The sequence below is a fragment of the Pleurodeles waltl genome, chromosome 2_2, assembly GCF_031143425.1.
Source record: "Pleurodeles waltl isolate 20211129_DDA chromosome 2_2, aPleWal1.hap1.20221129, whole genome shotgun sequence".
Lineage (NCBI taxonomy): Eukaryota > Metazoa > Chordata > Amphibia > Caudata > Salamandridae > Pleurodeles > Pleurodeles waltl.
Genome location: NC_090439.1, coordinates 682,340,861 through 682,357,394, shown reverse-complemented (window position 1 = coordinate 682,357,394; position 16,534 = coordinate 682,340,861). Strand labels below are relative to the sequence as shown.

At 43.3% G+C, this 16,534-nt stretch overlaps 1 protein-coding gene across 4 annotated transcripts in view; it reads left to right on the top strand.

Moving 5' to 3' along the window:
- Positions 1–16,534, top strand: part of ASPH (aspartate beta-hydroxylase) — a 590,871-nt gene that overhangs the window by 557,896 nt on the left and 16,441 nt on the right. For all 4 annotated transcript variants that reach the window (XM_069220239.1, XM_069220242.1, XM_069220243.1 and 1 more), the window contains one exon: positions 12,287–12,420. In XM_069220239.1, coding sequence (XP_069076340.1) covers positions 12,287–12,420 — 134 coding nt within the window. The remainder of the gene's footprint in view (positions 1–12,286; positions 12,421–16,534) is intronic.

The following is a 16,534-nucleotide window of genomic DNA, read 5'->3' as shown; positions in this document are numbered from 1 at the left end:
GGTGCAGGTGCGGCAACCTGTTTCGCTGTTGTTGGTGCTCTCAACAACACTTATTCATGATCCTGTGGACATACCACTCTCTTGGTATCTCTCGCATGTATCCAGTTTGGAAGTCCTGCACACTTCACAGATGTCGTGGTTGTTGAGACCACCTGATAAGGACCTCTCCAAAGCAGTTCCAAACAGGTCTTGCGAACATGCTTTCTGACAACGACCCAGTCACCGGCTCTCAGATTGTGCCCTGGATCGTGGATGGGTGGCAGGGTGGTGGCCTGCACCTGCTCAGAGAAAGAGCGAACCACATCAACCAGACCCTTGCAGTAATCCAACACCATAATCATCTGTAATATTCACAAGTACATTTGCTGGAACTGCTGGCAATCTCATTGCTCTGCCTATGAGGATCTCATGGGGCGACAGCCATGTCTTCCTGTCAGGTGTATTTCTCATTGACATCAGCACCAAAGGTAATGCATCCGGCCATTTCAGATTTGTAGATGCAGACATCTTTGCAATTCTTGATTTCAAGGTACCATTCATCTGCTCCACCAGTCCTGATGCTTGAGGGTGGTAACTACAATGCGTCTTTTGCTCAATGGTTAGTGCTGCACATAAGAGTTTAATCACCTCGTTATTGAAGTGAGTTCCCCTATTTTATTCTAAAGAGATCGGAAACCCGAAACGTGGTATCAACTCCGTAAGTAACAACTTTGCTACTGTGAGACAGTCTTCCTTCTTGTAGGGTATGCTTCAATCCAGTGACTAAAAACACACACAATCACCAACAGGTACTTCAAACCTCAACACGCAGGCATCTCAATGAAATCCAATTGCATTCTTCTAAATGGACCTCCTGCTCTTTCAATGTGACTCAAGTTCACCACTGTCCCTTTTCCCACATTTAGCTGCAGAAAATTATACAGCGATGACATACTGCCTCTGCTGCCTGCCTAAACTTGGCATTAAACCAGTTGATCTTGAACAAACGGACCATTGCATCCCTTCCAATATGTGCCTGACCATGGTAATACCTGGCCATTTGTGACAATAAACTATTGGGCAGGACCGTCTGACCCTCCTCAGAAACCCAAATTTCATCAGGGCGTTGGACACATTTTGATTTGGACCAAAGTCATTTCTCTTCCTTGTCAACGTTATCTTGCAATGTTTTTAACTCTTCCAAAGTATCAATCACTTTCAATGCAAAACCGGTACATGGGTTATCTTCTTCTGACATCAGTTCCCACTGTCTTTGAACGATATACAATTCAGTGCGCAAAACCTTGCGACTTGATCCCCATACACATTTCCCAGTGAGATATAGTCTTGCATCTTTTGATGTGCACTGCATTTTACCACAGCAATTTCTTCAGGTAACTGTATTGCATGTAGCAATTTTTTTATTCTGTCACCATTTCTTACTTGTGAGCCAGTAGAGGTCAGGAAACCCCTTTGCACCCACAACTGACTAAAATCATGAACAATTCCAGATCCATATTGTCTGTCAGTATAGATTGTGACTCTAAGTCTCACAGAAACATGGCACGCTCTAGTAAGAGCTACCAATTCTGCAACTTGTGCAGAATATACACCTCAAAGCCAGGAAGCTACTAATGTACCTGTGATTGTGCACACAGCATATCCTGCTCTCAATGTTCCTGTACCATCTCGGAGACATGAGCCATCAACATAGACAATGTTGTCATTTTCTTCCAATCGTGTATCTCTGATATCTGGTCTTGGTTTTGTGCACAATTCAATTACCTCAAGACAATCATGCTCAATGTCTTCCTCTTTTTCAATCTCAACAGTATCACTTGGATGTAATGTTGCTGGGTTCAGCACTGTACATCTGTTCAGTGTTACATTTGGAGCACCTAGAATGCTCGTCTCATACCTTGTCAATCTGGCACCAGTCAAATACTGTGTTTTCATCCTTGTCAGTAAGATCTCAACAGAGTGAGGTACCATTACCATTAGAAGGTATCCCATCACTACTCCCTCACATTGAGAGCAACTTTGACCAACTGCGGCAACAGCACGCAGACAACCTGGCAAAGCTGCTGCGACTGGGTCCTAGGTAGCTGAAAAATAGGCTACTGGGTGATAAGCACCTCCATGGACCTGTGTCGAGACAGACAAAGAACAAGCATCACGTTCATGAGAAAACAATGTGAATGGCTTTGTGTAATCAGGCATTCCCAACGCTGGAGCTCTGCACAAACCTTCTCTCAACTCATTGAACGCTTTCATCTGATTGTCATCTAATGCAATGGGATCTGTAACCTCCTTATGTGTCAGCTGCTGCAATGGTTTGGCAATCTCAGCAAAATTTGGAATCCACTGACGAAAATAACCTACCATTCCCAGAAACATCCTAACATCTCTCTGTGAAGTTAGTGGACTTCTATGCAATATCATTGTAATTCTTTCTCTGGAAATCCTCCTTGACCCCTTCTCAATTTGGTGTCCCAGGTATTTCACTGACTTCTAACAACATTGCAATTTCAAAGGTGACACCTTATGTCCAAATTTTTCCAAATGATTCAACAGGGCAATTGGGTTGTACTTACACTCGTCCCTTGTCTTGGACGCGATCAGCAAATCATCAATGTACTGCACTAGAGTTGATTGGTAATTCCAATGACTCCAAATTCTTTTTCAGAATCTGACTGAACAGAGACGGTGACTCCGTATACCCTTGAGGAAGCCTGCACCAGCTGTAGACTCTGTCTAGGAATTTGAAACTAAAAAGAAACTGACTAACCTTATGGAGAGGCACAGAAAAGAAAGCTTGTGACAAATCAACCACTATGAACCACTCAGCATCGCAAGGAATCTGAAACAGTATCAATGCTGGATTCGGCTCTACAGGACAACACTTGACAACCATATAATTCACTTTTCGCAAATACTGCACAATTCACACTTACCCACACAGCTTCTTTAAGCCCATTATCGGTGAATTACATGGACTGCTCAACACTTCTTTCAAAAACCCTTGTTTCAGAAAATCCCCAATTATCTGAGCCACTTTCATCAGAACATCTTGTGCCATGTTATACTGTGGAAGCTGTGGAAACACTACATTTGGCTTCAAAGTGATTTTAATTGGTTCCACTCCCTTGATCAAACCCACTTCTTTACCTGTCAGGTCCCACACATTTTCCTGTACCGTTCCCTGCAAATCTGCATGCAATTCTTTCACAGTAAACATCAGGAAAAACTCAAACAACGGATACTCTTCGTTAACAGTTTCAGCCTCATTTTCAGGAGTTTGTTCTTCCTCATCATCACTATTTGTCTGAACCTCTATTTCAGCAGTCAAACAACTAATTGAACATCTGGTTTTGCACAAGTCCCTTCCCAGTAGAGATACTGGACTTGAGTCACAGACTACAAAATGATGCAGTCCCTGGAAGTTGCCAATCTCAACCTGTACTGTATCTGTGATCAGATTTCTCAGCTGTCTGTTTGCTACCCCCACAACCTGGACTGTTCTGCCTGATAGAGGTAAGTTCGGAACTTCTGCACATCTCACTGTAGAGCGCGCAACTCCTGTGTCTACTAGAAATTAGACCCTATGACCCATCACCTTTCCTTTTACAAAGGGTCCTCTCTGATCTACCTCTAAGAATGCTGCAAGCATGCATGGCTCTTCATCCGAACTCTCACACATCCATTCTTTGTTTATTTAATTCTCACTATGAAATGGGAATTGGTGCACTGTGTGACTACTTCTGTCTTGTCTCTGACCCGTGACCTGCTGAGTAAGCATCACATGGTACTGTTCCATCGGGGCTTGAGGTATCTGCATTTGCTGTGTCGGTACCATATGAACCTGCTGCTGCATTGGTTGCATCTGTGTCACTTGTGCATGCGGCATTTGCACCTGCTGCCTGGGTTGAAAATTCTGCACTTGATTCTGAAAATTCGGATTAAGTCCTCTCATTCTAGGGACTTTGACAGTTTGGAGTGTATTGACATCACCACTTTGCTGAACAACACCATCCTGCACCTTCAACGGACACTCCCGCTTCCAATGTCCCACATTTCCGCACAGATGACACAGTATATTCTTTTTCATCCCTTTGCACATCATTCTGAACCACTACATTACTAAAATCTGGTCCCCGATTCAAGTTGACTCCATGACCCCTACCTCTCACTTGGGGTTGGAAAATGACAGTTCCCTGCTGTTGCAGCATCTGTTGCACTAAAGCTCCTTGCCCTCCATTTTGAGCGGCCTTAATTTGCATCACCATCGCCTTCTCCTTCAACTTCTTCTGCTTCAACTCAATCTCATCACAGTATTTTACATACTGCAATACCTCATCAATCGGCTTGCCTTGCAAGCAAATCAAACGACTCTTAATCATTTGTCCTATTTCAGGTCTCAATCCTTCTATGAACCTGAACACAAAGTGCTACATGTCTTTCGGCTCAATCGCTTCCCTACCACTATACTCCTTGAACTCTTTCATCAATCTCTCATAATAAGTATGTATCAACTCCTTTACTTCCTGTACTGTCCTGTCAGTCCTCTGCCAATCAACATTTTTAGGTGAAATTCTCGTCTTCAGAAACTCAATCACCTTATAATAGTGTTTCATCACTTCAGGTGATGGTGCACCTGTAACTCTATCCCTTTCTGGTTCACTCTTTGGCCAATCCACTGCTCTCTTGCACTCAACCCACAAGTCAGCTGGAACCACTATCTTCAACAGAGTATTCAGGTCTTTCCACAGACATTTCGAAAGCTTCACAAATCTATCTGTCTGCTGGTACCACTCAACTGGTTTCCCTCTCAATTTTGGATAATCATTTGTGAATAACAGAATATCACTCCTGTGCCAAGGTACATGAACAAACTGCCCTCCTGGAATTTCTCTCATTGGTAAACTTTTTACTGGATCCTTTTCTTTCTGAACACTCTCAGACCCTTCTTGTGAATCTCGTTTCCATTTATCCTTCTTCTTTGCCCATCTGCCTTCCCACTTCTCTAATGCTCCCCAAATCTGAGCACTCTGCAATAATTCTCTGAGATGCGCTTTCATCCATGCTGCCTTCATGTGTTCAAAATCTTTTGCCTTGAAATCTAACCTGTAATTCCTTTTCAGATACTTTGTTTTCTCAGTTTCTGTCATGCTTATCTGCCAGATCTGCCAATTTCTGATGCATCTTACCCACTTCTCTCATAATCCTCAGACACAAGTATCTCAGCTCTTCTTCTGTATAGGATTCTAACCTATTCACTTCCATCGTTTCTTCAACTAGCCCCGTTATCTCTGTAGCCAATCTTACACTATTAATCTGCTCTTTACCCTTTGATGTGTTTCGAGGAGTATTCAAACTATCCAACCACTCATTCAATTGCTGTGTTGTAAATCCCTGTAACAAGATGTTACTTATATTTGGCAATGGCACCTGTTGTACCGCTGAATCTGGAGTTTGCGGTGTCAAAAGCTTCAAGCTCTGACTTGCACTCTGCCCATTTATCGCATCTGGAAGCGCAACAAGTGGACTAAGATCCATTAATGGGCTAGATCCATCAAAGATCTAATCCATAGATGATATTACCTGCGCATGATCTCTCACCCCCCTCCTCACGAGGCTTTGTGACCTTTCACCCTGTACTCCTGCAATCGACTTATCCTGCGCAAACAATGGTACCACTGGACCAACAGTAATTGGCAACGGTTTTGCATCTGGTGCCGCTCTGACACCCGCATTTTGTGGAAGGGCTACTCCCATGCTCTGATTCATCCCTGATGTCACATCTGTCTGTGTCCCAGTCATTGGTGTGAACTTCGGAAACCCTATGGCTGTGCCTGAGGCAACAACATTGGAGTCGGCTCAGTCTGAACTAACATTGGCCTCGGAACCATTTGCTCCGTCTGTACCACTAAGTATGAAGTTGTCTCAAGAATTGGTATCTCTGGATAAAGTCTCTGTATTGGTGGAGGGTGCTTCTGTGCTTGAACCACCGAAGTAGTCACTGAATTAAGAAAATTCTGCACTACTCCTTGTACCTGTCCATTTTCTAACTGTACTGGTCCCTCTGTCCCCGACACTTGGGCTGGGGCAGTTGGAGCAGAACTAGTACTTGGTCCCCCCTCCTGCACCGCATATGGTAGGAGTCGGTCTCTCAAAATCTGAGTAATACGATCCTCAATATCTGAATCTTCTTCTTACCCCCGATGAACTCTTCTCACCCTTGCTAGTATCCTCTTTCTCTTCTGACTCATCTTCTGCAATTGCAGAAAATAATTTAACCCCCTGCAATGTTGTCATTCTCCACTTTTTCTGTTCCCAGTCCCAACGTGCCTCTGCTAGAGACTTCTCTACCTTCCTTGTTCTCCTCTGGAATTTCATTTATTGCTTTTGTCTTGCTATGAGCTCCCAAACCGCTAAAGCCTCAAACTGTGCTGGTCTCGGAAGTGGCTTTGTCTCATATAATGTCATTCGCAACTGATCCAAAATTCTCAAATTGAACGTTCCATGGTCTGGAAACACTAAAGCTCCCTGTTTCTCTGTCAATTTGCACCACTGCTTTAACCAAAGACATGGCGCGACACATCACTGTCCATCACAATATAAGCCAGAGAATTTTGTGGTGGGGTCAGCTCCCCCACTGACGCCTTAATGTAACTATCGCCCTTCATGGCACTCCTAAATGCTTTGAAAAACTTCATCTTTTCTTTTGTATTTATTCAATAAGGAAATTACTTTTACTCCCAAGATTCCTTTCACCCGCTTACTTAACCAATTGCCTCTTACGGACGGCTGCCAATCCACTTGCGTCTCTTCTCACTAACCAACCTATCCCAGCGTGTCTCACTGTGATGTCACACTCACACACTGCGACTGACAAAGTCTTGCGGATTGTCCTCCTGATCTTCAACACACAAGAAACGAATGCAAAATTATTGCGAGCACTAACCAAAAACCAAAGCAAATCAGCAGGTTTACTACAGGAAGGTACACAGTCGCTTCAGAGACCTTATGGATTTTCACTGATGGCCCTTTTACTCATACAGCTATTCCTCTTTCTCAGACTCCCACATTCGCAAGCAAAATTCGACCCGCGAAATTCACTCTCAACTGATCAATGGGTCTGTCCTGGTGCACATAGGACTCGTCAAATCTCAGTCGAAAATTTCCCTTACTCTCTTGTTGACCGCGCCCGATCAACCTATTAAACCAGACAGATTACAACATATAACCAAGTGTCTCCTACACTTGTCAATATACTCCGGAGTCTTAGACCACACAGGGTCCATACATCACCGACAACCACGTGGACAATTGATGAGCACAAAGCGCCACACACACATGAAGTTCGACAACTTCCCTACTCTCATACTGCGGAGTACGCACACTCCTACTAAACCTCATCTGGAGTATGCAAACTCCCTGCTTTACCTCTCATACATCACATTTCACCTGCAGTCTGCATAAGCCTTTGCAAGCGCAATCCTACCACTTCCACACTATCACTAACATGCCGAGAACATACCCAACTTTACTAGCGGGATCCAGGATCTGGGAAAGTCATTTCTGGGCGTAAGGGGACATCATCTTTGCTACAATTGCCATTTCAGAAAAACAAAATTCAAACCTCATAAAAATGAATAACTAACCCTAACTTAACTACCACCATAACCACTAATCACCACATAACTAGTTCTCCAAGGAAACTAATCATCAAGCTGCTACCAAAAACTGCTAGTGCGCCTGGTCCTTAGTAAGTAAACTTTCAAGGGGATGCGTATAGGCCGATGAACCTTTTGGATCGCATTGAGTATCCTAGCTATGTAGTAATCGATGAACATCAGTTATCAATGTAATCAATCAATAATCACTGAAAGAACCATTAAGCATGGGACAATATATCAACATTTCATGAATAACCACAACTCAATTATATGTTTTATCAATTGTATTTCCCTATTAGTTACACTACTAAGTCATGAGATTAATTCAAACTTTATTCAATCAGCTCAGAATTAGTTAATTAATGACCACCAATAGCATAATCTAATCAGAACTTGAGAAAACATATGCTCTAATGCTTCAGCCTAAGCAATCAAAGATGAATATATCATCATTAATGGAAGAGTTTGTCAATCATTTGTCAATGTCTGCTTCACCCAAAGAATACGTTACCTAACCCAGATTAGCATGTGGGACTTCATGTGAAAATCAATTTAGAAACATGAATTTAGAAAACATCTTGCTAGAAGAAAAAAGTATTCAACAGCGCAGTTGGTACCTACAAAGAAAAGCACAAAGTTAACAGTCACATTGTCATAGCTACCTATCCACAGAATGGATCAGCAACAAAGTCAGTCTTCGTCTTCAGGTCATCAATCGATCAGCAAAGCATCAGGCTCTCAAGCGCAAAAGCCCAATTACAGAATCTGGAATTGCGTCTCCTGGGATCAGCAATTCTCCCCTCACATCTGAAGTTTTAGCCCCTTGTCATGACTTTTTATTAAGGTTTTTCAGTCAATCCCCCTAATTCCTAATTGGTCAGTCAATCACCAGTTATTACCCTAACCAATAATATTATTTTTACAATTCTATGAATTCTAATATTTCACTATTCTCAGTTAATTGATTGGTTCACTGTACTAAGTCCTCATCAACTGGCTCATCAGTTATCAAAAATGTTGCATCTTCTTCTCTAGTCAGTGCTTCTATTGTTCAAGTCCTGGAAAAGTACATCGAGTCTGTCTTGCACCAAAGTTGTTACATATCCTAGTCCCTCATCTCCTGTTCGTCGGTACATTGTAGAAAATTCTAGCTAAGCAGATTTTATTAACATATGCAGTTCAGGGACAGTTCAACGCACTAGCTTCTCTGCAGTGCGCTAGAAATTCAGCTTCTGCATGAGGCCTGGCAAAACTAGGCCACAACTTCGGCTAAGTTAACTCTACAATATAATTCAAAAACATAGGTTATACATTTTAATATGACATACTACTACATTATTTTTGTTCATTTTCAATATTTTATGCATTTTTAATCATTTTAGTACAAGTTCGTATAAGCTGGCTGTCAGTCTCCTTGGGCACATTTTAAAACGTACACATTAATTTTTCTACAATTAATTTCTCAATTACCTTTTTGTTATTCAAAGCATGTAAACATTCATTAATAATTTCTAATTAGCATATCTGCTTCAACACCTCGCACAGGGAGTTCACTCAGCAGGGCTCCCTACTGGACCTTGCTCCCTCCAGCACTCTCATCTTCCTCACAGAGCACCCTGGTCTTGGCAAGCAGATAGGCTCTGGTGCTCCTGGCTCCAAGACAGGTAGACGTAGATTCCCTGGGTGATGTCCCCTCACTCAGCAGGGAGATTAGTTAGCCTTGGCATCCAGCCATGGTCACAGGCAGAAGTCTTGCAGAGTTTTCACTCCTCACACAGCTCATCTGGCTGACTGGAAGATGACGATTTTTGGGGTCTCAAGCTCCCCTTCTTATAGTCCATTTCCAGACACCAAGTGTAATTTAGAGTGCAAGTCTTTGAAGTCTACTTTGGGGGTCTGTTCTTTTGAAGTGCCCACTCCTGTGTGCTCTCTTTCTCTTGAAAGCAGATTGTCACAGCAGGAACAACTTCATATCTGATAGCCCCACAACACAGTCCACAGGAGTGACTAGAGTTCTCACCTACATGCCAGCCAGAGTTATGTGTGCATCAAAGGGTTAGCCCAGGGTGCCAGACCTATCTTTTATCACTCTTATCAGTACCATCTCCTTCCTGAGATGTGCCTGGGCTCCTTCCTTGTCACTTCTCACTGAATCAAAGAGCGCCCTTTGAAGGGAAGCCTGGATCTCCCTCTGTCCAGTGTGTGTCCCATCCAGCTTGCAGGAATGCAGCAATACACAAATCTGTCTGGGGGATTCCTCCAGCTCCTCTCTATGTTTCACCATGCAGGCCTTGGTTTTCCAAAATGGAACCCAGGGTCCTCCACGTATTGTACCATCCACAGGCACACATACACCCATTGCATGTATACAGCCTACACACACTGCCCTGCACTGTATCCTTTATTTAATATACCACTCATAGGCACAGATACATCCAGCTTATGCCTTCACAGTGCACACACTGCTCAGTACTTCATTATCCTTGTATTGCACCCTTGTCAGACACACCTACACCTAGTACAGTTTCACCACTCATTTGCTGCACAGCACTACACACCAACCCAAAGTAGGCCAAGGGTTAGTTAAACACACAGCAGTGGAACTTAAATGAATGAGGCAGTAGGCCTCACTCTAGTGATACAGGTTAAAAAGGCCTTGTTCACTTCTACTTATCACTACATAGTATGCTACCACCACCCTGCTTGTGCTGCTTAACTCCTAGCAACAGCAGTACCCTTCCACCAGTATGAGAGTAGCACTTTGGGCACCCCTCCCGGTCCAACAAGACTGCAATCTGTGAGACAGGCCTATATCATGGCACACACACATGATCTTGTTACCCTCAGATGACAACGAAATTGAGCATTAGGGACCCAGACATCAGTACAATTGGGCACTCAGGGCAAGGGTGCATGTCCATTTCCAAGCAGATGTCTTTTCTGTCCCAACACACCACTACCCACTAATACAATAGTTAGTGATTAGGGAATCTGAATGCTGCATTTCTTACGTTTCAATTCCTACCCACTACAGGCCTTGTTGCCTTAGCTGACTAAGTGAAAGATACATATCCTTCACCCAAGGATGTGTGTCTCCTGAATATGTCAAAGAAGTTGGGAACAGGGTGGGTAGCTTTCTAGTAGCTAATACCCCCTTAACGAAATCAACCCTTCACTAGCCAGAAGCGAGACAGCTATTTTCAGACCTATCCTACAGGTACTACTCCCCATAAAACTTATTGGATGAACGGAATCATCCACAGTCAGAACTTCTTAGAACTAAACAGCTGGTTGAATGCCTTTCAGCTTTGGAAGTGGCAGATGGACCTAATCTGCTGCGATGTAATGGATTCCACGCTAAAAACCCTGATAAAGATGGTACCAATGATCCAACTTGTGGGATACCACTGGTGCTCTTCTTATCACCAATGTTTTCTAACCTATGTATGATTACTCCAGCAGGCTTGATAGTGCACTTTCCTTTCCATATTGACATGCACACCAATGACACAGAGGAGGTCCTCCATATAGCGGTGACTGGCGAATGTGTCATGGTTTCAATCGGGTGCAAAACTAGAGGATTATTGATGTCTTCTAGTTGTCTTTGTCGACCCAGATTCTTTGTTACCAACAATGCGTTCGTAGAAGGCTTAGCATTTCCAGCTTCCCCTCTCTGTGTGACTTTGGTTACTGTTCTTATGTCCTTCAGACTGTTTATCCCTCTCCTTTTCATGATCATCCTTAACAGATATTGTAGGAGAGGAATTCTGCAAATAACACAGTAAATAAAGCTGGGCCTTACCTAACCCCTCCTTGCTGTGTGTACTTACCTTCTGGCTCTGTGTGGTAACTATTGTTCAACAAATTGCATACCCCTAATCCTGGCCGGGAGGGGTGGGGGGGTAAGACACTATAGCATGCCATTAACATCCTTACATTATCCACTAAGTCGACGTACTACAACATTGTGATGTAGGTATGTAAAAACGTTTCCTTATTCCCCTCACACTAACTCATTAAGGTGAGTACCGGTGGTGTCAAGAAATGTAATTAAAAACTTACCCTATGATGTAGTGGCAGGTCGATGTAGTGGAAACTATATTACTGGAGGCCAGTATTGGCGACGTCTACATACAGTGACATACAAAGAGAATCCTGGCACCTTCACCATCGACCCTGGTACCCAAATCAGAAAGGCCCTGATAATGGTTTGATTTCTTCGTTTTTTCCAACATCTTCAGGTTGTTTTTTATGGCTTTTAGAGAGCACAGCTCAGAAGAGTGCTGGCATTCTGAGTAGCTATTTCACCCGGGACCCACGCTTCAGTTGTAGACTGTTCTCTAGCAAGTCACACTTGATATTTTTCAATCTATCCATTTACTGAAATGTACAGTGATCGGTGCATTCCCTTGCAAGTCAAGCTTCATTTTTTTTTTTACTCACGTTGTTTCCCGTTGAGGTAATTTATACCTCTGATTGATGGTTATTTGTTACTAGGGGCTCTCTAACAAAGTAAAAACTGTGTGTGTGTTTGTGTTTGCATGTGTCTGCACTTTTATTTTGTTATGTGAAACATTTTGCATAGCTGGTGAAGGGTGCAGTTTATAGAAGTGTGCATTGCTTTCCAGATAAAGTATTCAGTCATGCACCCCGGTACTCACGTCTGGCCTCACACTGGCCCAACCAACTGTCGCCTGAGGATGCACTTGGGGCTGGTCATACCCAAGGAGGGATGCAGGATTCGCTGCGCAAATGATACCAGGTAACACGTGGACTCTTTACTTTGTGTTTCTTAACATTGTTGACACAGTTAAGCTATTTTATTAAACAGTGTAACTGCACCTCACATCGGTGGCAAGGTGTCTGAGTGCGCTGAATGCTAGCCATCTGCAGACCACTGCTTCGAAATCCAGAAAAGTAATATCAGCCTTCAGCATCATTGTCATCATCTCTTTTTCGTCCTTAATTTCCTTCTCCTCCTCCTACTTGTCCTTGTCCTTCTCCTTCTTTTTCTCCTCCTCCTCCTTCTCTTGTTTCCTCCTCCTCCTGAATCTACTTCTCCTCCTTATCCTACTCCTTCTTTTTCTCCTTCTCCTGCTTCTTCTCCGTCTCCTTCTTCTCCTCCTTCTGCTCCTCATTCTTCTCCTTCTTCTCGTTTTTTCTGTGAACAAGGCCCGTCCAGTAATCATACAGTGCATTTTATGTCTAGCAGTGGTATGATTCTTAAGCACAATTGCATGTGCTTTTCTACAACAAGAATTTCTTTTATAGTAGTAAAGTGGCGAGTTTGAGCTAATATTGAGGGGCAATTCCCGATATGCACGGTCTTTACTCTCCATGCAGGTCACTAATGTAGGTGAACTGTGGTCACAAAAGCAGTGGGGATATTTCAGGGAAAGTTTAGAGATCTTTCAGCCAAACAGTAAGCAGCTCAGCATGAGTGAATGAAAATGTGTGGCATTTTCCTCCCACATACATGGATCTAATACTAAAGTTTCCTTTTTCAACCTGCTTTTTTCACAAAATGCAGTCAGCCTGCTCCTCCTGGAACTGCATTAAAAGTCGTTGAGCAGTGTAAATGTTACAGACTGACCTGTTTGCATTTCCCACCTTGAGACTGAGATTGGAAATTAACTGTTGCAATCTTTCCTTCAGGAAATTTCCCAACTTTTACAAGTTTATGGCTCACAACGGAACTGATACATTTCCCTACAAGATAATCTCAGTAGACCTCATTCATTGCCTTTAGGTTTTGCGCCTTCCGGTTGCACAGGCACTCCATTTTGTTGAGCATGAATCCCCCTGGAGCCAACTGAAACTTTGCCAAGTAACAAAAGCTCACAGATCTAGCATTGGCCCATTCTATGAAATGTGATAATGGTCCATGTTGTAGATAAGCCCCTTTTAACATCATCCCCACTCCTTTCTGTTGAAAAGAGGGTCATGTGTATCTGAATAGGAACAGGTAAAATATTGATTTCCTCATACAGGTCTGTGGGTCTTTTTGTGCTCCCATCTTTCTACAAGGGGTGTTTTGACAATGCTTGTCCTGCACCATGCTGCTAGTCTACCAGTCTCCAGATGAGACCACACAAAGCACAGGCTGCACACCCAGAAGCCCAGCACCTTGCAGGCAGGAGCTGCTGCTCAACAGAACAATGTGGAATAAACAACAGAAAAGAAAGAGGTAGCCCAGTCCTCAGTGCAATAGCCATGCTTGATAGCAGTTATTAACTACTTTTTTCAGTTGTTTTTTTAAGGCTGACTGTTGTGGCATGCCTAGTTGTGAAAGGAAAGCCGAGTGCTGCATTTAGAATGAGGCATTGACCTGCAACCAGCTCACATGTTAGCAGTTATTATCGAAAACTGGTTACTCGATCAGTCTTTTAAGCCCATTTTAATAATAAATATTTATATCAAACCAAATGCGGCGCATAAACAGCACATATTAGATACAACAGAAAATGAATTGTTAGCCTTTAGAGGCTTGTACGAGAATGCCTCCTGGATCATTACAGGGGACTTTAACTTAAACACGGTCAACCACGGGAAAAGAAGCTGCAGAGAAAATGCTTTGGGTCAGAGCCTGGGAATACTGCAACAAGTATCACCCTTTAAAGATAAGGATAAATGTGATCACCCTCTTGTAAGAATCCTTGAGGCACTAGGGTTGAGGGCCCTGAACAACCGATTCCCTAAAGACTGCCCAATGGATCAGACTCATAAATCAAAGAAATCTGCATCTACCCTAGATTACACATTTACCTCAACAGCCTTCTTTAAGTATTTCCAATAATTCAGTTTAGAGGTGAAATGTGAAGGCGACCACCACCCACAACTTAGCAAGTAATCATCAGACAGCGCTGCTACAGAAGACAGGGGAACAGGATCCTGGAACCCACCTACATCACATAAGATGGCCAAATCTGTGTTTGGAGAAATGTGAGGCATGGAAAGCCAACATATTTTTTAACCAAGCGATCCGGGCAGATATAATCACCAGGTGGGAGGCAAGGTTATCAGCATTAAGGAACTATCTACAACCCAATCACGGGCCATGGTTTGGTCCTCCACCAACCAAAAAACAATGGTTCAAGCCGGCCTTAACATAACAAAGACAACAACTTAACAAATCAGCCAGACTCCGAAAGAGACAACCGCTGGACAATAGCTACCTCTGCGCCTTCCACGATCTAAGAAAGAAATATAAGAAGGCTGTATGGGAACCAAAGCAGGCCCGCATAGACCAGGAATAGAACAAAATTGTGGAGGCAACCAACAATAAGAACAGCCGCCCCTGGTGGTCAGTTGTGAATCAACTGGACTTTGGGACCACCGGCATCCAAAGAAATGCAGAGCTAGAGGAGAATTGGATTGAGCATATCTCGAAGCTCTACAGCAGTAAGTATGCGGCAGAATTAACTTCAAACTCTAGTGGTGAGTTGAACCCATTTTGCTTTGAAATACAAAAGGTTGGGTGAAAAATTCAACGCTTCAGACAGAGTAGGGCTCTCGGTCCAAACAGCCTCCGCTCAGGCATTCTAAAACACAACCCTGTCTTGGTCCAGCCAGCTCTGCGATATCTTTAACACCTGTGTCATTGAAAGCAAAATTCTGGAATCCTGGAAAGGAGCAATTTTTCATCCAATATACAAGAAGGGCCCTCACGGGAACCCAGACTGCTATTGCCTGATTGCACTGCTCGCCATTAATGCAAAACTTTTTTGCCGTCCTCCTCTAGAAGAACTGAAGGCATGGGCAACCAAGCCTAATCTGATACCCCTGAATCAAACAGGCTTCTGACCCTCATCAAGTACTTTGGAAAACCTGACAGCATTACCCATGTTAGCGGAAAAATACACAAACAAGAAATTGGCCTTGAACACCTGCTTTGTGGACTTATCCAAAGTGTTTGATTCAGTAGAACGGCACAGGTTGTGGAGGAAGCTAGTGAACCTCAATAACCCTCCGGAACTCTTAAAAGGAATACAGCTTTTATACTTTGACAACTGGGCAAGGATAAAAATAGGAGGCGATAGAAGAGTGAATGCTAAAATCCAGATAGATAGAGGCATCAAGCAAGATTGCATACTGTCCCGATGCTTTTCAATCTATTCTTGGCAGACTTGTGTACACTATTGAATGCTGCTAGCTCCCATCCTCCCAAACTGGTTAATCAGCCCTTAACATCATTATTATATGCAGGCAACATTGTTCTATTGAATCTCCCAAGCACAGGCCTGCAAAAAGTACTAAACAGCTTAGATGAGTACTACAAGACTAATGAGCTGTCGGTATATTTGGAAAAAACAAAGGTAGTCATCTTTGGCAAGTGAGTAATCAAGAAAAAGCATTGGCTTTGTGGGGATCTGCCAGTAGGCAGAATTAGCAGCTATATCTACCTTGGCATCTGGCTGCAGGAGCGCCGTTCACATCGCCTACACCTAAATACCTTGAAATCAAGAATGGGCCGCAAATTGCATCCATACAAGCCCTATCGAGAAGATTGCAAAGTTCCACCTGGAGTCATCTCCTCACAGTGATCAAGGCAAAGTTTTTACCTTTCCTGGCATATGGTCTGGAAATATTTCCCAGCAAGTTTCACGATTTCATGAACATCGCCCAGAGCAAAGTGTTACGCCTTCTTTTCCGACTTCCACACAGTGCTGCACCAGAGCAAATCAGGCTGGAATTCAGGACCAAGCATTGGTACAGGATGGAACACTCCTCAAATATGCCTCTATGCTAAGACAGGCGCAACCAAATACACTAAAAGCACTGATGTGGGAAGAAATAGGAATGAACCTGCCGGAAGTTGCAAATTCATGGGCTCGAGAATCGCCGCGGTATTAAAGCACTTGCAGGCAGAAGATCTA